Source organism: Pempheris klunzingeri, chromosome 6 (assembly GCF_042242105.1).
Source record: "Pempheris klunzingeri isolate RE-2024b chromosome 6, fPemKlu1.hap1, whole genome shotgun sequence".
NCBI classification, from domain to species: Eukaryota; Metazoa; Chordata; class Actinopteri; order Acropomatiformes; family Pempheridae; genus Pempheris; species Pempheris klunzingeri.
In genome coordinates, this window is record NC_092017.1 from 23,210,783 (window position 1) to 23,231,430 (window position 20,648).

A 20,648-nucleotide genomic window follows, 5' to 3' on the forward strand; every position below is an offset into this window, starting at 1 on the left:
GCAAGTTACTTGGAAAGACCCCCATGTTGTACACTGAAAATAATGAATCAAGGTTAAATAAATATGGTGTAATGTCAATTCATCAGATTTTATTTCTCCATTGTCAGGAGAAAGCATCATTATAAAAAGCTAAAATAACATTTTTCTCTCACACACTAGTTAATCGCCTGTAAAGTTTTGTTACAATGACAAAAATCCCATTTCTGTGCATGGCAATAATAACCCCATCCATACAACCTTTAACAATGTAAAACTGACGGTCTGTACGTCTTCAAAAGCAATATCACAAAGCAGATTCTATAAATGGCTCCACTAGTCACATGTGCAGTATTAAGAAGGTGGATGTGGACCTTTTTTTTTTTTTTTATTTTCCCCAGACATCTGAGAGAGCCGTACCAAGATGTACCGCTCTGAGAGACTTAATGTAACCGCAAATGGGCAGAACAGGTTGTGCAATCTTCCAGTTTGCTTAACTGCAGAACCTCTGAGATTGGTTCATAGAACATCTCTTTTGTCCATCGTCGTAAAAGCAGAAATCCCTTTGCTTTGGCATAAGTCTTTTGGAATATAGTCCAAACACGAACCACCACAACCCAGAGCTTGTGTGAGTGGCTTGATGCTAGGCAAACATCACAGGAACAGAAGTCTCTGGTTAAAACAAAAAACACCATTTAAAAAAACAAACCAAAGACGTAGTCAGCCATCTATAAACAAGTCCATAATCTTAAAAATAAGCTTCCTGTGATTTTACAGTCACAATGCCCACTTGTATGTTGGAGACCTTGATTCCCTATAGTGTCCCTTGTAATCCTGGTGGTCTCACAAGAACACTGTCAAGACGATCCAAAAAGGCTGGAAAGCCTAAAAAAAAGCCCCCCAAAAAAACTTGATTTTTAAAAATAAAAGCTTGGTTACTTCATCTGGTCCTGAGACAATATGAAAAATCACTCATGGAGTCGGTCTGGTTTGGATTGGTTGACGCCAGGGGGCGGCAGGACTCGCTGCTCCTCCATCCTGTTGGACTGGGAACGCAGGATGAGACTGAAAAAATCCTCATCTGGAACAGTTGGTCCCTTAGTTTTAGAGGGTGGAGCGGCACACCTCTGGTCATTCAGTCGGGAACCCTAAAACATCGACATGAGCCCGTTCAGTTAAATTAACGGATGCTTATCAAGAACAATTTACAGCTTGGCACGAGCAGCCATGTATGTGTCACTGCCAGTTTAAGGAAAGCTGTTACTAAACTAGGTCTGATAGATGTTTTGCAGTGAATTTTTTGATGTAAATTATGGTAACTAAAATTAAATCAAATGCATTTAACTGAACAGAAAATCACTGTGAAACAGAATCTTGATCAAATCTAAGAGCAAATGAGTCTTTGGCTCAGGGTAAAGGCCTGATTCGAAATATCCAAATGGAATATGTTGTTTTCAACATCTGTAACAAATTTGGAATATTGTCATTTTCAGAATAATAATGGAATATTAGTGTGCATGTGAAGGCAGTCATCGATTCTGCTCAGGCCTTCATTATTAGCCCCTTATGACTCAGTCAAAACACTTCTACTCACATGTGAATTGAACCCTACAAGAACCTCTACACCCTCTGGCTGGGTAAACCGAAAGATAATTACAATTGGTGGATTGCACACTCTTAAAAATGGATTCTGTGACCATGACTTTTGGAAAAAAAAAAAGTGGCTGAAAAGAATGTAGGATTATGCTTCCTTTTACAGATGTGGTTTCCAGGAGGTTTCCTGGAAAGAATCGTGTAATGTGGTGCCAATTAAAGGGAAAACAAACATGTTCAACTGGTGCACTTCACAACTGTCCACAAAGAAGCACAGATAAATGGAGAATTACCTTTCTAATATTAGAGTATTAATTTATTTGGCTTTTAATGGATTAGCTCATCGAATTTACTTAATCAAACTATGCAGTTCTTTTCAGGAGACCTTGAGATTACCAGGGAATTACAGAATGGAAAAATGAGATGTTCTGCATCTGTAAGGTGGACAACACTACAAGCTTTGGCAGCAAGCAACATGCTGGACTTCCTTTTCTCACCTGGCACTTCACCAGCATGTCAAAGAAGACCTCGTCCCCCTCTGGCTGCTCAGCGCTTGCCTCGAGGCGACTGTACAGGGAGGGTGTGTGAGGGGTATCTGTACTGGAGATGGGGGCTGGAAGGAGACATTTGTTTTAGTCATGATGCGAGTAGTGATTCTGTGGGAGATGACAAATGTGCAGTGACTCATTTCTTTACCTTGCGGGTGGACTTGGTCTATTCTGGAGGTGGAGTGTGTATGAGGCAGGTTGGAGGTGCTGAGTCGTAAGCCAGGAAAATGGCTCAGGCTTACCCGTTGGTCGTCCAGACGACGGGCCTGGGAGCTGGCCAGCAGCTCCAGGAAATGACCAGGATCCTGCAACGGTGTTTCGCATTCCAAAATAGCTAGAAACGGAGATACTTGTTATCCATGAATGGTGTGTAACAAATGGAGCATGGTGTATTGAGCTTGTGCTGGTCACAGTGAGTTGTGGCGTTTACTGATTTTGTAGGAAAAAGAGCTGAAGCTCTATAAAATTTAAAGCATCTTTTGAGCATCAAACATTCCCCTTAGACTTGAAAGTTAGCTGTGAATGTAGTTTTGCCCTTCAGGCTGTGACACCCTTCCATTTATGGCTGTTGCAGAGATGCAAAGAAAGGGTCCTAAAAAGGTCCCAGTAGGGTGAAACCACAAACCTTTTATGTTAAACTTTTAAGGATAGAAGTATTTGAGGGTTTGATACTCAAATAATAGGTCCTGGGTGGCGTATCACTAAGTTATCTTTAGCACAAACACAAAGGATTGATCACACAACATTTAATATGTAAAAGGACACATTCTGCTTTCACACCATAAAGGGGCAACGAAGGGCAAATTTCTTTCATAAGTTTCCAGAAAGTTGTTTCAGTACATATGGTGTGAAGGCAGATGAAAACACCAGGGGCTGACTCACATTTCTTTTCAGCTACAGGTGGGTTAGAGGAGTGGGGAGAGGAGTGAGCAGGGAGATGGCTCTGGCCATCCAGTAGGGAGCACCTTTGGTCGTCCATCCTGTTTCCCTGGAACCGTGAGAGGAGGTCGAAAAAGCCATCCTCTCCAATAGTGTCCCGTGATCCAGGCTACAAAACAAATAGACTTAGTAACAGTGGATAAGGGATTCAGATGATTAAGGTGATCAGGCGTTTAATAAATCAAAACTTTCCTGTTACAAAAGTTATGTTTAGTTAAAAACTAAAACTTAGTTGATTTGAACTAATAAACTATTTTGAAGAATATGAATGTATTACCTTACACTATGAAGAAGTGTGATGTTATAGAACAATGATTTCAAAGAATACTCAAGGTGATCAATAGTTAATAACTATTTTAGCCCCGTTTCAGTTGGATTAAACAGGATTAGCTAGCAGAGAGTGTAGTAGATACTTGCAGATGATGCAGTACGTCTTTGCTGTTAACCTTTTGGAGAACTTTAAATTTTTGTCCTGATTTAATTCAAAAACAAACTGCTGTAGAATTTGTAAAGGCCTGGCTTTGTTCTTTAAGACAGTTGCATTCCTGTGTGTGGACACAGGCAGGGAAAAACGTTTTTGACACCACTGTATAGTCTGTAATGCCAAATTATGTCAAGTTGGGCTTTTATTTGTTACAAATGGCACAAAGGCTGATCGAGTTTTGGAATCAGACATAATGATGCTCCTACATTTTAAAACTGTATGTGGAAAAAAAATCTTTGGGAGTGAGGCTGTGTCATAGGATACATGTTTCACTGTTAACTTTTTCGTTACGGGGAATCATCATTGCCATAAACTTCCTATATATTCCAGGGATGCTGTGAGCGGGCAAGGCGATCCACAGTATTTAGAAATACCTTAAGGGACTCTGGTGTGTCCGGCACAAGAGGTAAGTGCTCGGTTTCATGCTGGTCTTTAGGAGATGATTTGTTGTTCTTGTGCTTCTTGCTTTTCAGCCGGTGGAAGAGGAAGAGCTTAGTAGAAGCTTTGATTGTGTTGTTTTTTGAAGACCCTGGAAATACGTCCTCCTCCCAGTCCTGTAAATCCAAGGAGCATATTGATTGATGATTTTAACTGAATTGAATGACTGTTAACAAACACTACAGGTTTGGAAAACAGTATCATTTCACAGGACAAAAACACCATGTTATAAATGTATATCAAAGGTTCAGCTCACCCATAACAATTGGCTCATTTTATTCATTTTACATCATTAAAAAAAAAAGACATTTGCTAAGCACGAAATTTGAGAAAATCGCACAATTTAATAGGAATCACTTTGAATGCCAGAACAGCTTTGTCTTGAGGAATTATCCATATCATTTGCCTCAAATTAATTATCTAATGAATAAAAAATAACTTTAATTTTTAATGACAAGTAGAGTACTGTTTACAGTCGGGCAGTTTTGTGTGTTAAATACAAACAGGGACTGTTGTGTGTATCTTTACCAAACTAAAAAGGCTAAAACTTTAATTTGTTTCCCAGGTTTTTCCCAGCAATTTCCTCTGGACTGTAATGCATTCAAAACTAAAAGATACACCGTCTGTTTCACATCATGAGTGTTTGCACATACTGGATGTGGTGATGAATGTCCTGTTTGATGTTTGTCAGGACTCGGACTGCGTTCCAGGTCCTCAGCACTGCGCCTTATCCTTGGACATTTGACCCCTGAATTTGAAATACAAAATTCAACAATATTTATACAGCACTATTAACAACAGGACAGCAGTGATTAAAAGGTGCTCTGTGGTGTTTTCTTGTACAGAAACAAAATATATGTCTACATTCAACATACTGTGTGTTTTGCTGACCTAACATGCTGAATGCACTTCCTTCCTCAAAAAAAAATGTACAAAGTTGAGTTTTTTATATTTTAAATACATTGTTTACATTCATGATTACTAGCTTGCAGCCTTTGTTGGCACATTGCTCTGTTTCACACACCATTGGTAGGAATATTTTTGTGCATCCTTGTGAAGAGAATAAAGAAATGCTCCACAGCAGTACCACAGGATACCTTTAACAAAGCGTCACAAAAAAAGGCAGCCTTTTCTGAAGATTTTCCATTGCAGCATAATTTTACATGTCTAAATGTGTGCATTAAGAGCTGTGCAGATTTACCTAGAAGGTTGGGGTGAGCCTGAAGGCTTGCTGGCAGGGAAGAGCTGTTGGTGTTGGTGTTGCGAAAGATGTTTGGGTGGATGTTCGAGTTGGACTTCAGACCTACGACCAGCCGTAGATCCGACAAGTTCATCCTGGCTGTCACCTCGCCGCTTTTGTCTCCAGTCTGCAACATTGACAACATCAAAGTTCATGTAATCAAAACCTACGAGCATGACGACTCCAAAACAATGATGAAACACACTATTGCTTAGTGGGGGTTTCACGCTGGCTTTGTAGTTTATATGCTGTTCCCTATACAACCAGTAGAGGGAGGTGTGGTCTAACATCAGCTACTGATTGGTCTCTGAGGGAGGAGGTAAACCATAAACAGTCACCTCTTTGGCAATTTCCAGATGTTTCTCAGCAAAGTACATAGCTTGCTGATGATTCCCCAGGGCAGTGTGGGCATTTCCTAGACTCCAGTACGCTCTTCCTTCACCGACTCTGCAGCGAGATACAGACGGAAACAGGCTGAGCAACTTTGGCTGAGGTTGTGCAAGAACGGGTAGGACAGTCATCAAACTATCACACATTACAATCACAATAACCTGACACCTGAACTTTGAGATGAGCTTATTTTACAACAGCAGCTGGAATTCAGCAGTTCCATACCTATTCGATTTCACTGCAGACTACAACAGGTTCTACTTAAGTGAAGAATGGTTGTATGAATAGACATTTTTAAAACCAATGAACACAGAATTTGACGAGCTCTCTCTCTCTCTGTCCCTCCCATTTCATACCTTTTGCATGACTTTAATGACATTATGCCTCTGCAAGTTTATACAACTAGAAATCTTGGTCATTTTCCCAAAGACTATAAAAAACATAGAGGGGTGCTCCCCCACAAGGATTGACAGCTTTGCCTGGTTGGCATAGATTTAGTTGAGTGGTTAGCAGTCTGCTTCTTAGTGTTTTTGCAGTCTTCATGGGTGTTTGCAGTAACACCACTAAATGTTGGAAGGTAATTACTTCAGGGGCCACCCACATCCAACTGCACATGCTCATAATACTTCAAAGACAGTTTGGTGGAAAGCTGACAGTAAATGGCTTTTATGGCCAATACCTGTCATTGAGGTTCTGAGCAATGACCAGATGTTTGAGATGGTAATCAATGGCTCTCTCATAGTCCTGAAGTAGTGTGTATGTGTTGCCCAGGCTGTAGCAGGCCTGCGCCTCCACTGCTTTGTCCTTCAAGAACCTGGCCAGCTGCAGAGTCCTCCTGAGGGCGAAACAGAGGAGGGTCAAAGAATGTCTAGGGTGGGAGCAGGAGAAAGATAGTTATCTGCTCCTCTCTTTTCTTTTTTTGTTCTTTATCACGAAAATGCCCAAGTATTGTAAACTTCTGAATTTAAACAACTACTGCCCCAGAACAACTACATATCTGTACACACATCTGTGGTTGTTAAAAAGTTCTGAATACAATACAGCTGTTCATGTCGGTCTTCTAAATACACTATAAGCAAAGCGATAACACTTTATTTCAAGCCCTCGTATCAAACAAAGATTAAATATTTGGTTTATCAACACTATAATGGTCTTGTAAGCAGATTTAAAGATATTTTAACAAGTTTAATAAGGTATAAGATGTCAGATATAACTTCTACTGTGAAGATGTTTTATATTACAACTATTTTACTGTATTGTCATTCAGTTTCTGTTCAAACCCCTCCGTTAATGAATGACCACAGGTGGAGGAGTTAGTCTTGGATAAATATATTCATGAACACTTAGATCTGCTTACAGCTACATTAGTGTTATGAAACATTTATTCAAATCTATCTATCTATTGCTTATAAATGCTAAATAGTGGGACATGAAGCAAAGTGTTGCCAACAAAACACATTCTCAGCTGGTGGGATGAACGTTTCCCCTGGAGGGATTATGTAAATCCTGATTGAACTGATTTATGGTTGTGTATACATGAGTGAAATTGTATCTTCTCGCTTCTAAAGAAAATAGGTAAAAAATGCAGGATCAATGATTAAAGTGTGCTAAAATGAAATGAACAAAATTAGCATGCTGGTTTCGTGTCGAAGGCATACAATGGCATGCAAAGGTATCAGTCAATGACCGTCACAGGGCGAGAAAGACCTTGAGCCTCACTTGTTTACTCACTTGTAATGACCAGCCGCCACTTCAAACTGGCTGAGGAATATGTGAGCGTTGCCAAGGTTACAGTGGGCCCTCCTCTCAGCGGACTTATCCCCAAACTCTTTAGCAATGAGCAGCCGCTGCCAAACAGGACAAACAGTGGGGTGCACATTACTGCCATTAAGGATTAGCAGGAAACACTTTGAGGTAATCAAGACACGCACAGCTTTCCCTTCACAATCATGGGATCAGACAAAATGAAAATGTGGATAAAAACTTTTATATATCAACTAATTTTGTTACTTGTCAATCAAAGGCCTTAGAAATACAAGCAAGAGGCCTATGTGAAGCAGGACACGTGCAACAGGGTACTTTTAACGGTCACCACGAGTTTACCTCCTACCTTATCATGTGCAGCTATTGCAGCTTCAAACTCGCCCAGCAGATAATAAGTGTTGCCAAGGTTACCATAGGTGCGACCCTGGGCTGCCTTATCACCCAACTCCTTCACCACGCACAGGTTTGCTCTTAAAAAGGACAACAAAGAAAAACATTTACACGTTATGGTTCATATACGCATGAGCACCTGTTAATTGTTCATTTCGATGGAAAAAAAAAGACTTTGTGTTTTCAGGATGATTTTTCAGGCCGTCTAAGTGTCCAGCGAGCCCCAACACCAGTGGCGGTCTTTTCACCTTGCTTCCTTGTGCCGAATTAACTGGATTAAATATCATATACTCTGACAAAATAATCTTAACTCACTGTGTTTCTTTGAGTTCAGCAGCTAGCAAGTGGTTAAAGTAGCACCGCCTGTTAGTATTTTGACAAACCAAAATAAGCTTTTGAACCCAAGTATGATACTTCATGTGCTATTTCCAAGGTCAAGACTGAACTATCACCCACATTATAAACACTGTGTAATACGATAATGTCTACTTGTCAGTCAGCATTTTTCTCTTTTACAGAGACTTTCCCAACAGGCTGATTGAACGGATGAGTTGAAGCACAATTTCATCAACTACTTGAATAACATTTTTGGCAAAATTGTTCTAAATCTCTAAAGCACACCTTGGCTCCCTTAGCTTTCACTTTTCGGCTGGGTTTATAAGTTGTGCTTCACTCGTTTACAACGTCAAACTTAGAATGTTTCATTTTCTATCTCAGGCATTTGGGCGATACATTTACAAAAAGTAACGACACAAAGAAGTTTAGCATTTTAAGGACACTGTCACATGAGGTGAAGCAGTAGGCTGATGATATGTAGACTAAACTAAACTGTATGCGTTTAGGATGATACAATAGGAGTATGGTACTGAGAATTAGGTTGCACATAATTAATCTAAAAAGCAAAAATCTTTATTTGCCCAGCTGAGATCTGGTGTTTTACCACTTTCTGTTGAAGCAGGGTGGTATTTCAATATGGAGGAAGAAATGTGTATTTGTTCAATGTGCTGTATGAATGATCTAGCAAATGGGTTTGATTTTGTTTTCTATTGTACTTACAGGAAACTGCACAATATTTGTAAAGCAAGATAAAAACTGATATTGATTTTGTAAATATGGATGATACATAAAGACTGAGTTGGCTGTTCACATATGAAATATTTAAATGAGAAAAAAAAAACTGTAGGCTTGGAGCAGTTTGTTTCAGCGTCCAGCTCATTTGTAATTTTCCCACATAAATAAGTTATTTGGAAAGAATATAGAAATACTTGTACTTCTTTAATCTTTTGTTGTTTTGTTTCTGTGTTAGAAGAAGTTGCATGTTTTGTAAATGGCGGTGTCTTGTAATCCCATGCGGAATGGGACAGATGTTACGACTAAACCAGGAGGGTTATTTTGGGGAACAAACTGAATCTTCAGTTGAGATATTGGCAATTTACCAATCCAATCATTCCTTAGGGCTTTAAAAAAATACAAAACAAGACAAGTCAATGTGTAGAAATAAACAATGACAACGCCTCACTCATAGTACTGTGCAGCTTTCCTCAGGGCTATCCTCGCCTCCTCTGAGAACTCTCCTGGCTCGGCTCCAGTCCAGCAGATGCTCTTGCCCTTGGCGTGGTAAACGTTCCCGAAATTATACAGCGCTCGAGCCTGCCCAACCTACAGCACGCACAGCAGATTTTCACAGACGGAAACCAGAGTGACCAGTGCTGTAATTAAATACTTAAAATACACTGACACCAGACCTGCTTGTTTGCATGTGGGCTGGCAAACTTTTCTAGATGTTGCTACACTGACGATCTGCAGTAGTCATGTATACCAAAACTCTTCTGTGGTTGCAGAGCGTGTTATGTGGTTGAGATTGGAAACAACAAATTTGGATCCATTTATTCTAATCAAAGTAAATGCGCTCATTGAGTGAATCTGTTACTTACTAAACAGTGAAAAGTCATCCACTGTCAGTTGTGTCAGTTTGCTAGGAAGGAATGTTTCACCTATATCTAAATAACTGATAACTAAAATATAACCCACCTTATCATAAATGGCTCTGGTGATATCCAAATGTCTTTGGCAACAAACCACTGCTTCATCATAGCGTCCTAAAAGCTTTAATGTGTTCCCAAGGTTGCCACTGGCTTTTGCCTCACCAACCTCATCTCCAATTGTTCTGGGATTTCAAAGGAGAAAAAAAAAAACATTAGGAAATAATTACACTGGAATATTAGGGGATTACTGAAGTGTATTAGTACAAAAACAAGAAAGTAATTACAGCTGCAAGCAGCAGCACAGTCGTGCCCAGCAATTTCATCAGGGAAGGGGAAATGGTGATTTAAAAAGTTTCAGTATTTGTTTACAATATCTTGAATTATTTACATTGGCCTGCTTTTCCAAATTGCCCAATCCTTGTGAAAAAAGTTCAAACGAGGATATGGATTCAGAGCAAATTAATACAGAGGTTGTGAAAATGTTAACCTGGTAAGTGTGAGGTCGTGCCGATGGTACTCCAGAGCTTTGTTATACTCTTGTAGGTGAAAGTAGGCATTGCCCAGCTGGCTGTAGATGGCGCTAAGGATTTGGAGGTCCTCTGTTCCAACCTGGATTGCAGACTCGAAGAAGGACACCCCGGCACGATAGTCACCAGTCTTACAGAGCCGCTCACCCTCCAGAGCCAGGTCCAGGCAAGATGACTCCATCCTGTAGGGAAGTTTGATCTACGTGAGAAGTGAAAGTGAACTCTGTGTCCAAACTCATGATATTGCTGAAATACTTTAATATATCAGGAGTATTCCAAAGTCACCTCACTCCAGATTCATTTAATAAAGGCTTTAAAAACACAGACTAAGTAAAATGTGAACAAAACATTCAATTAACACTGTTAGATCCTAGGGGGAAACAGTAAATCCATAAATGAAATGAGGCAAAACAAAGGATCAAATCAGCTAAATCAGTCCCAGACTTTACATTAGCACACCCAGAGGAAGAGCTTATTGCATTTGTTAATCTGGACATAGGTACAATATTTGAGCCAAAACAACTTCAATACGATAATTGACTGCAATGTTAAAATAAACAGCAGTTTTTAAAAGGGCGGCAACTAATGATTACATTCAGTATAGATTAAACTGATGATTTTCTATATCAATTAATTCATCAGTCTATAAAAATAGCAACTGAATAAAACTACAGAGTCCAAGCAGACCTCTTCAAATGTCTTGTTTTGTCTAACCAACAACCCAAAAACCAAACATAATCAGTTTGCAGTAAAAAAAAAAAAAAAAAAAAAAAAAAAGAGAAAAGCAGAAAATACTTCACATGAGAGAAGCTGCAACAAGAGACTGTTTGGCATTTTTTGCTCAATATTTGCTATAATAATCGTTTCATTCAACCGATTAATCAAAATAAATGCAGATTATTTTTCACTTCAGCTCTGACTTCAACTGACTGATTGTCACGACCATTATTCTCTTTCTGAAAACTCTCATAACATCTCTCTCTCTATGGAAACAGGAGAAAAGGTGGAGGTGGGGCAATGGTAAATTTTAAAAAGACAGTCGTGACTGGTCTTGACTGAAATGGGATATTCAGTGTCCAGTAAACTACAATAACAAATCAACTTTCTTATCATAAATGATTATACTTAAGTCGTAGTATAGTGCTACTAATCAATTGGGTCAAAAATATTTTAAATTAGACCTATATCCAATTATTACTTTCATTATCAATTGATTTGTGGATTATATTTTTGATTAACTGATTAATTTTGTAGATAAAACGTCAAAAAAAGTTACATTTTCAGATTGCTTGATTTGCCCATCCAACAGTGCACTATCCAAAGATAATCAATTCAAAATAATGTAAAGGAAAGAAAGGCAGTAAATCCTCACCTTTGAGAGGCTGGTGAGTGTTTGGCATGCTGGCCTGATAAACTTAAAAGCTGACACATTTATCAGAACTTTTGATCAATTTACACAAGATCCTCTCATGCCTCAGTGTGTGGATCCTCTCACACTAAAGGCAGCATTCACATATCGTACAGATATGGAAAAAGCAGAGAGAAGTCCAGACCGTATGAAGTCAAAGACATGAACTATAAATCCAAAATAGGACAGAGCATTTCCTGTCTGTCGTGAGCCTAAAAACTCCAAATTTACCCTGGAATGAAAATATGTGCCTCACATTTAACCATGAACAAAGTAAAGTGTCTGTGGTAAGCATTACAATTTTACGACCTCCACACCCTTCCTACAAAATTAGATCAGCCCATTTTGTGAAAACAGCCGTGAGTGGATCCACAGGATTACGTCATAAGATTGTAAAACAAATCCAGTCTTGTATGGTTGCACCAGTTTCCCATCTACAGGACATCCATCATTTATTTAATTTGTAGGATGCACTTTAAAGTCTACACATTTCAACAGCTTAATGTACTCTGAATTTGGGGGAAGGGTTATGGTTATGGTTATGATGTGGTTACAGAGGTTAGCTTTACAGACTGAAATCCATCTCTTTTCTTTTAAACATAGAGAAATTAAAAAATACTAGACTAGCTTTTTAGTTTTTACCCAAATTGGATCAAGCTTGTGGTGCAGATCACATAAAAACAAACATTTGCTGCTATGAATTTTCTCATGAATAATCACAGGCATTTGAATTGAAGCATGTTACCCGATATCTGTCCATGTCATCCATTACAACAAGTAGGGGTTAGGCTTCAAGCTCTCAAAGGGTTGCATGATTATTCCTTCTAAGCTGACCTTTGACCCCCCTGAGAGACCCAGTCTTAAAACTCTTAGACAGATAGGACTTCCTTCCAGTCTCCTCATCCCCCCACAACATCTACCAATGCTTTAGGAAATGAATAGTGAAGGTTAAAGTCTGAAACCCCCAGCAAATAAGACAAATTATGTTGTATTCTTTCCACTTCCTTTATTAATAAAGACTGACCAAATGTGGCTTTGCATAATTAACATGTTCCAAAACTAAAATAGTAATTGTTTGACAATGTTGTGCTGCTTAAACTTACAGCTTTCTAAGCTCATAAGCTTCCTCATCTCCATTCACCAGTATAACTTAAACACATCTTGTTACAAGTATGAATCTCATTTCGACAGCAGGGACCTTCTTTCACAAGTAAAAGGTCATGCATTGAAAAAAATGTGCACAAGATATTCCTTGGATAAGTTTTCTATGATTGTAAAACTGACACCTGGGGATGGATTTGTCTGAATCTGCCACGAGTATTTAAAACACAGGAATTAACTGCTTCCTTCGCTAGATTAACATGCTTTCCGACATCCAAACAAAACCAGTTCATATCCTTCAGTCAACATGAAGTGGCATACCAATGCCCAGGCTCACATACCTGTTGCCTCTTCCCATTCTGATGCACTCAAGACAGTTTGACACGACGGACATTTCAAGCTTCTTGATCACTCTCTGGAGCAAACACAGCCCTGTCAGTGCAACACTCTTTACCTTCTCTTCCTTCACGTGCATACACATAACGCATGCAGCCACAGTGTTCCAGTTTCATGAAAATAAAGAAAACGCGCTCCCTCGGATCTGCTGCCACCTCTCAGAGCGCACTGCTAACGTATGGTAACAGCAAAACATGGGACTTAATCGGCTCAGCGTTCACGTCGACCTTAGCAGTCAGGTGCCAGGGCAGGAGACCTCTTTTGTTTAGGCGAATACAGATTAACACCAGGTTGTTACCAAGCAGGAATGAACGAGGAGAGAGTGATAAGCTAGCTAGGTTTAGCTGATTGTGGTATTTCTCTATGTCTTAGCCAGTGGTAACCTGCATCTTTAAGCCACCTGACTGTGTGTGTCACTTCCAATTAGGACAGACCTCAGTGGTAATTATAGCTACTTTAAGTGGCTCCAGTGAACCTTAAGGCTATGTGCTCAACCCTCCATGAAATAATCAGTGACACGCTGACTGGATTGGTGGGAAATTCTTCTACTGATTCTTCAAAAATAATTTACTTCCGTAATAATACATATTTAATGAGATGGGCTATTAATTGTTGGGTTTCCATATTTCTTGATAATTTAATGGGGCAAAAAGTATTAGAAAAGGAAAACCACAAATAAATTTACACTACAGCACGATCTCTAGTGTTCTCCAAAGCCTCTAGTATTTCTACGGTAGCCGATCCAGAGAAATCCACTTGTCTAAATCAATTAAAGAAGCCTGGACCAGTCTAGGGCTGGAAAAAGCCATGTGACATTAAAGCTAACACCTCAGTCAGCCAGCTCAACCATCACACGCTCAGAGCAAATGTTGTGAATATTCCAACCTTAGTACACGTGGAAATGTTTTAGACTAGCAAACAGATGATGAGGCTTTCTTCCCCAACACAACTTGAAGCACAAAGCCACCCTTTGCTGCTGTGCTGCAGTTTGTCCTGCTTGCTTGTGGGTGGGCACCAAAACTTTCAGATCTTCCTGCTATCTTACATCTGAAGAGGACATGCAGGCTAGTCTGTTAGCTGTTACTGAATACAGAGGTGGAAATTTACTCAGAGGAAGACGTGCAGATGGTACAAGGACTTGACGAGGCATGTATGTAATAGCAAACATTACGACCAAATGATGCAATATATCAACACTACCCTACAATGACAACATCGCCTGAAATCTGCATGGTGCGCGTCCTCACAACTGTTTCAGTCATGCCATGAAATATTTAAATGTTTAGGAAGGACCTCCTGTAGGCTGCTCCGCATCCTTCAGTCAGCCAATGAGGTGTTGTGTTACTGCCATAGAACGAATTGTTGTTGCTTTATTAAATCCAAGTACAGGCATACTCCTGGATGTTTGGCTAAAATTAAATTTGAATACAATGATAAAATAGTCCATGGTATGTGAATATTCAACCGATTATGTATGATATTCCCCTTTATCATAAACAATTAAATTAATAGTGTTCTATAAATCCACATAAGAGCTGCAACTAACAATTATTTTCATTAATTACTACTTTGAATTTCCTCAATCAATTGATCAATTTAAAAAAATCCATAAATAATTAAATGCTTAGAAAATTTCCCAAAGTTGACATATTCAAATAGCTTGTTTGGTCCAACTATTAGTCCAAAATATTCAGTTACCAATCACAGAACATGAAGCTGTAACCACAGAAAAGCTTAAACAGTTTGCTTTTTTTGTTGATGGACTAATAGATTAACTGACTTATTTTTTCAGCTCTAGTCCATATTATAATATCTGCTTTTATCACAGTACAAAAATCTGTTAACTCTTTTTTAGATGCTAAGCAATGAAAACAGATCATTTTTTAGTCATCACCGATTCAGAGGGTATAGACAGTTTATGGTTAATGTGACACACACAGATCAGACAGTGAATATGCTGCCTACCTCTGTCGGACATGAAGGAAACGCTCCCTGTCCCATCTACAGCACAGAGGAACGCTGCCATACATGACAGTCAGGCTAGCAGTCCTAACAGGAGCCTGGGTGAACGCAGCCTGGGAGTGCAACACATGCTGGATTCCTGTGTCAACGGCCACGCTGAAGCAAAAATAATTAGTCCCACTGACAAGGAATCCACAGGCTACCCTATGTGAAAGTCATCAAGACAGACTGAAGGCTGCCACGCATGGTTTCCATCGGACAAAGCACGAATTCAGCTGTCATACTATCTCTGTCCCACCTCTTATCTGGAAACTGGAGCTGGGAAGCAAGAGTAAACTCTCAGTGACACGCACTGTCAACACCATCAACGTCTTATTTCATTCATTCATTTATTCATTAAACAAACACATGCAGGCGGGAAAGCAGTGCGCTTGAGTCTGTACAATGCTCCACAGTTAGAATATATTCAAGAAGCAATAAATGTTGCCACGGCTGTCAGTGCTAGAGCAGAAAAAGGATTGGTAGATTAAATGGTAAATCTATTAACAGAAAATAAACTAGCAAAACAACCTTTTTATTTACCATTTTGAGTTTCTAAAATGAATGAAGTGAATATTATCGGGCTTTCTAAGTCCCCAGTTAGAGTAATTTGATTCTTTCTGGGTTTTGGACTAATTGGTCAAAAACACAGGATTTTTAAATCAGCGTTCACATTCTGGTAATGGTTATAAGCCAACATTTTAGTGACACTGAATATCTGACATTTTATAGACAAAACAATTAAAAGATAAGGAAAAAAAACTTTGTTTGAGCTCTCAAGTTTCTTTAAGATGCAACATGCAACTTTAAGAATAAGTTAAGAATAAATTAAATATAGTAATATAAGAATATATAGAATAAGTAATATATGCAGAAAACATTTTCAGCTGCATGTTCACTTGCTAAATGGTACAAACAAGAACATCCACAACAGCCTGGACCATCCTATTTTTCCAAACTCTGTTCCAAACCAGAGCTTTAAAGTCTACAGACCAGGCAAACATTTTATCCACTCTTCACACCTCCCACAGTGAGATTCTTGTTTTGATCTCTTATGCATTGAGCTCTACTGGACTTGTTTGACCTCCTGTTGACTTCAATGCCTCTATTATCCCATGACCTCATTCACTGGCTGAAGTGTTTTCACCCAAAAAACTCCAGCTGACTGTATGATTTTTTTTGTTGACTGCATCATCCTCTGTGAACTCGACACAGCGTAGTGCACATAACCCCCCCAGGGGTGCAGCCGCTTCAGATCCAGAGACCACTATGTCTGGCAACAATAACACCACATTCAAAATCACTTAAGCTCTTTGTAATACCCGTCAACACAACCTTCACTTTTACACCTGCCTGCATGTTTTACATTACTTTTTTCACATGGTGTTTGAAGCGTGGCTTGTAGCTACCAAAGCAAAGAAAAACAAAAGCAGCACATGCAACACGGGCACTTTTCTTGAACAAACCCCTGAGACATACACAGTAAAAAGCTGCAGATTCACAGTAAAAAAAAAAGCTGCAGATTACACCTCACTGAAAACACATGGATACTGTACACAAAAGGGAATATCAAAAACAGTGGGACAAACATTTACACCATTCATTTCTGCTGCCTCTGACCATATAGCAATACACAGTAGCTTATAATAAAGAAACACAAGAACATTCTGAGAAATTCAAGAGGAACTGAAATGCAAGGCCACGTAAAAACGAAACAGTAACAGAAAGCACTAAATACCTGCTATTTTACTTTTGATTCAATCTATAATCAATCTAAAGTAAATGTCAATATCATCTGTTTTACTTTAACCATCGCAAGTGTAGACAGACTTCTGAATTTGCTCGGAGAAATGGTGTGTTGGCATTTTGCAGATAAAAATCAGACCAATTAGGCCTAAATAACAGCGTTACATTAACATACACTAGCAATGGCACATCCATGACCAACACTAAGGATATGTGTGTATGTGTGTGTGTGTATGTGTGTGTGTGTGTTTGCCATAAAAGCTTGAAATCCTGAAGGAAGCTGTGTTTTTTTCTCCACAACAACACAAACAGTTGGCACAGCAATAATGTGCCAGGTGTAAAAACAAAGTCACAGCAAATCTTGCAACATTATATTTTTTAACTGAAGAAAGTAAGACGTCCAGTCAAGGACTAAATAAAATAAAAAGTAAACTACAAATAAGTATAAAGCAGCTCTTTGACTCTGACTAGCAGTTGTTTAGTCACATATGCTGGTGATAAAAAAGCCCAATGTGGCTTACTAAACCATAACCATTTCAATGTGAACACGCCCAACCAATCCGTCTCCAATTAAGTGATGCTCTCTAAAGTGATAACCATCTTTTCTTTTGAAGAAAGCTTATGAGCAACTATCATTACAGACTCAAGCCCAAACCAGCGTGGGGAAAGAGATCACAGGCAAACTTAAGACGGAAAAAAAAACGAGCTGCAACACCGTCATTGTAACTTTAATCACTGCCTTTCTAAAACTAAATATGTTTGCTTCACGTAGAAATAAAAACACACTCAGAAATGTTAGAAAAGTTTGGAAAAGCTACTCAACTGATGCAATGGCTGCAGACTTACTAGTTTCCTGAAGGTATCTTGTGCTGGAAAAAAACAAAACAAAAGAAAAACAGGGAAGTTGTTCTTAAATCCAGTCTTGTGGTGACACAGCCTTCGTAATGATGACTGTTTTCAGGGACCAGAAAGTTGGAAATGAGTCAGTTTAGTGTGAACATGCCATCACATGTTCGCTGTCTGACTGAAAGGCAAATAAAGGAAAGCGGCGACACATATTGTTCTGTCAAAATTATGCCAATCAACCGAGTGCGAGCTTTAACAGAGGGCTCACAGCTAGCTAAATAAGCTAATGTTTAAAAAAAACAGTTAAGAGGCAGTTAGTAGAAATTCAGCACGACAGCAGGACTGACAACAAAACTTTTCAGGTGTTTATTTCCACCTACCTCAAAATGAAGTGCAGGAAAAGACCATAAACATCCCAAAGAGAATATATGTGACTAAAATGATGTTTTCGCCCAGCTGTTAGTTAAACTTTGACTCTTCATCAGGGAGGAAGGTGACTCTGTGGTCTCGCGGAGCAGCAGTTGTGAAGAAGAAGCCACTCCTCGCGCTCAAAGTCTGCCTCCAATCCGGTGCCTTCAGGACCTGCTGGAAAAAAACTGACCAAAACCATCTTATGTGGAAAAAAACCAACAAGTCTCTCAGTGTGAAATTTAGGGTGAGGAAAGCAGCTAAAGCCCCCTGCTCGATGGATTAAAATCATATTTAATGTAGCAGCATGCGGCAAATAATCACAATGTTTGAGTTGACTGTTACATTGCAGGCCTCTCCCGCCCCCTGCCGCATGAAGTGTGCTGCTCGATTTTTAAAATGCAGAAATGACTCCTTAATTACTGCTGTTTCACGTCTTGTTTCGTTTTGGAAACTTACATGCAGAATCAATGCCGACAAATATATTTACAAATATGTTTAAAAGACCTGAAATTGGAGTGGAGAAATTCCTTGAAACGCTTGAAAGCAGCAAGAGGTTTAGCAAATATTCTAATATTTCAAAATAAAAGCCTCAATAAACAATGGAAATTGTAACTTTTAGTTATTACTCTGATATTCAAAAGCATCCAACAGAGTGATGTTATAAACATATATTATGAGGGATCAATCTAAGCCAAGGCTTTGTCAAAATGGAGCTCTTGATTTCTGGTCGACAACCTCTGTTTGGGAAGCTCAAAAGCTCAAAAATGGCAACTGAGTGGTGATATTGTTTGGACAACTAATGTTTTCATGGTCAAGAATGAACTTTCAGTCTCCATTTGTCTTTTTTGCTCTCCCATGATGTGCTTTTTACACCATCAATTCACCTTAGTGAAGCACATTTGAGGATCTCACAACTGTCTGACCCAAAGATTGAAATTTACCAGCCACATCTATTCCCTTATCTTTACCAAAAATACATCTAATAATTGAAAGGTATTCTTTAAAAAGAAAACAAGCAAACGTTAATAAGTGTATTTACCATCTGAAACTCTGAATCTACAAGCTAATGTCGTCCGCTCAGTGCATCACACAGTCAGTGAACGACGAGCCAGGTAGCTGGATCATAAGCAGGATAAGTAGGGTCATGATCAGAGGGTCGCTTACACATGAACTTTCTATCTCCGACCTACAGCATTGTGGATTTCTTTCAGTGCAGAAAGCTCAAACAAAAACCAGGAAATGAGAGAAAAACTGAGCAGGTTTTGAATGAAAGTGTGCAATTCAGAAATAAACGCATACAAGATGTTTTGACGCTCAGTCAGACACTCACTTCAAGCTTCATCAGTGATTTAAATCTGTGTTGGTCTTCCTGATATCACGCAAAACTCTCACACGAGGTTATATGGCCATTATATGAGTTTGATTTCTGTATGAATGGATGTCAGGACAACATAGCAGCAGTGTAGCAACCTTCCTGACTTTGTTTCAGGATGATTATTTTTGCCTTTTTCACTCATCTTTCAAACCACACGTCCTCTCTGTCAAATGCTTGTACTTTGCTGCCCTCAAACGAGTTTCCACTGTCCTTTAAACGATGACAGACTACTGCTTCTTGACCAGTGGGGTTTGCTCTGTCCGTGTTGTGTTTCATCTCCTGATATATAGATCTCTGTATTTATCAATGCTTTGAACCGTACATTGCTGTTGGTGGGTGCTTTTTATCGGAGGGCAAATTTCTGACTAGATTTATTGATGATCAGACTGAGTGACACACCAGCCGCATGTACTGGTGGACTTACTGCATTGCTTCTGTGTCGGCCTGCTCTTTCTAATAGCTCTAGCCTCTGCGTTGAAAAAGATCCACTTTTGGTAGCTGCAAGCTTTTAAAACTTTCCTGAGATGTTTGTACTTGTCTTTCGCCTCAGTGCTGTTCGCCACAATGTCGGCCCTCTGGAGAAGAGTCCCAATAAACTCTGACTTTTCTTCTGCTTCACTGGACGTCTTTGTAAAGCTGGCTGTGGTCAAGTAACCACGTTCAATGACCACTTCTCTATATTTGTGCTCCCTCTATGTTCGGTTGCATCCCTTCACAGTACGTCTAGCTTATCTCACAGTAATTTTACCATCTCTAAAACTCAGAAAATGTTCTTTTGTTTTCTATTTCACTCAATTTTCCTTTCCCTTATTAAAACATTCTAGGGGCACATTCAAAGAAACAATAAATGAATTCATCCATGATCAAAGTCATCAAGTTCACTGTGTTCAGCACATCACATGTATGAGAGCACTGAGGCAAAATGCTTTTGGGCTACAACTAACATGATTTTTATTAATTAATTGATCATTTTGACTTCAAAATGTCAGAAATTTGTAGAAAATGATCACGATCTCCATGAGCCCAAAGTCATATATTCAGATGCACTATTTTGTCTGACTAGTACTCTAAAATCCAGAAGATCTTTTTA

At 39.2% G+C, this 20,648-nt stretch overlaps 1 protein-coding gene across 1 annotated transcript; it reads right to left on the minus strand.

Annotated features, from left to right (window-relative positions):
• Positions 1–115: 115 nt before the first annotated feature.
• On the minus strand, positions 116–18,214 carry LOC139202657 (G-protein-signaling modulator 2-like). Its single transcript, XM_070832201.1, has 15 exons — positions 18,153–18,214; positions 10,235–10,456; positions 9,794–9,929; positions 9,282–9,421; positions 7,719–7,842; positions 7,340–7,455; positions 6,288–6,443; positions 5,557–5,665; positions 5,180–5,345; positions 4,632–4,726; positions 3,915–4,094; positions 3,000–3,165; positions 2,266–2,451; positions 2,067–2,182; positions 116–1,124 (listed from the first exon to the last, which is right to left on the minus strand). Exons 2-15 carry the CDS (start codon positions 10,453–10,455, stop codon positions 945–947), a joined length of 2,091 nt encoding a protein of 696 aa, XP_070688302.1. The 5' UTR covers position 10,456; positions 18,153–18,214; the 3' UTR covers positions 116–944.
• Positions 18,215–20,648: the final 2,434 nt, after the last annotated feature.

Coding starts and splice junctions, on each gene's coding strand:
- LOC139202657 (XM_070832201.1), bottom strand. CDS start 10,455: ATGGAGTCATCTTGCCTGGACCTGGCTCTGGAGGGTGAGCGGCTCTGT. Junction 9,422..9,793: donor CCAGAGCCATTTATGATAAG/GTGGGTTATATT, acceptor TGCGTGCTGTAG/GTTGGGCAGGCTCGAGCGCT. Junction 4,727..5,179: donor GGCTCACCCCAACCTTCTAG/GTAAATCTGCAC, acceptor TTTCAAATTCAG/GGGTCAAATGTCCAAGGATA.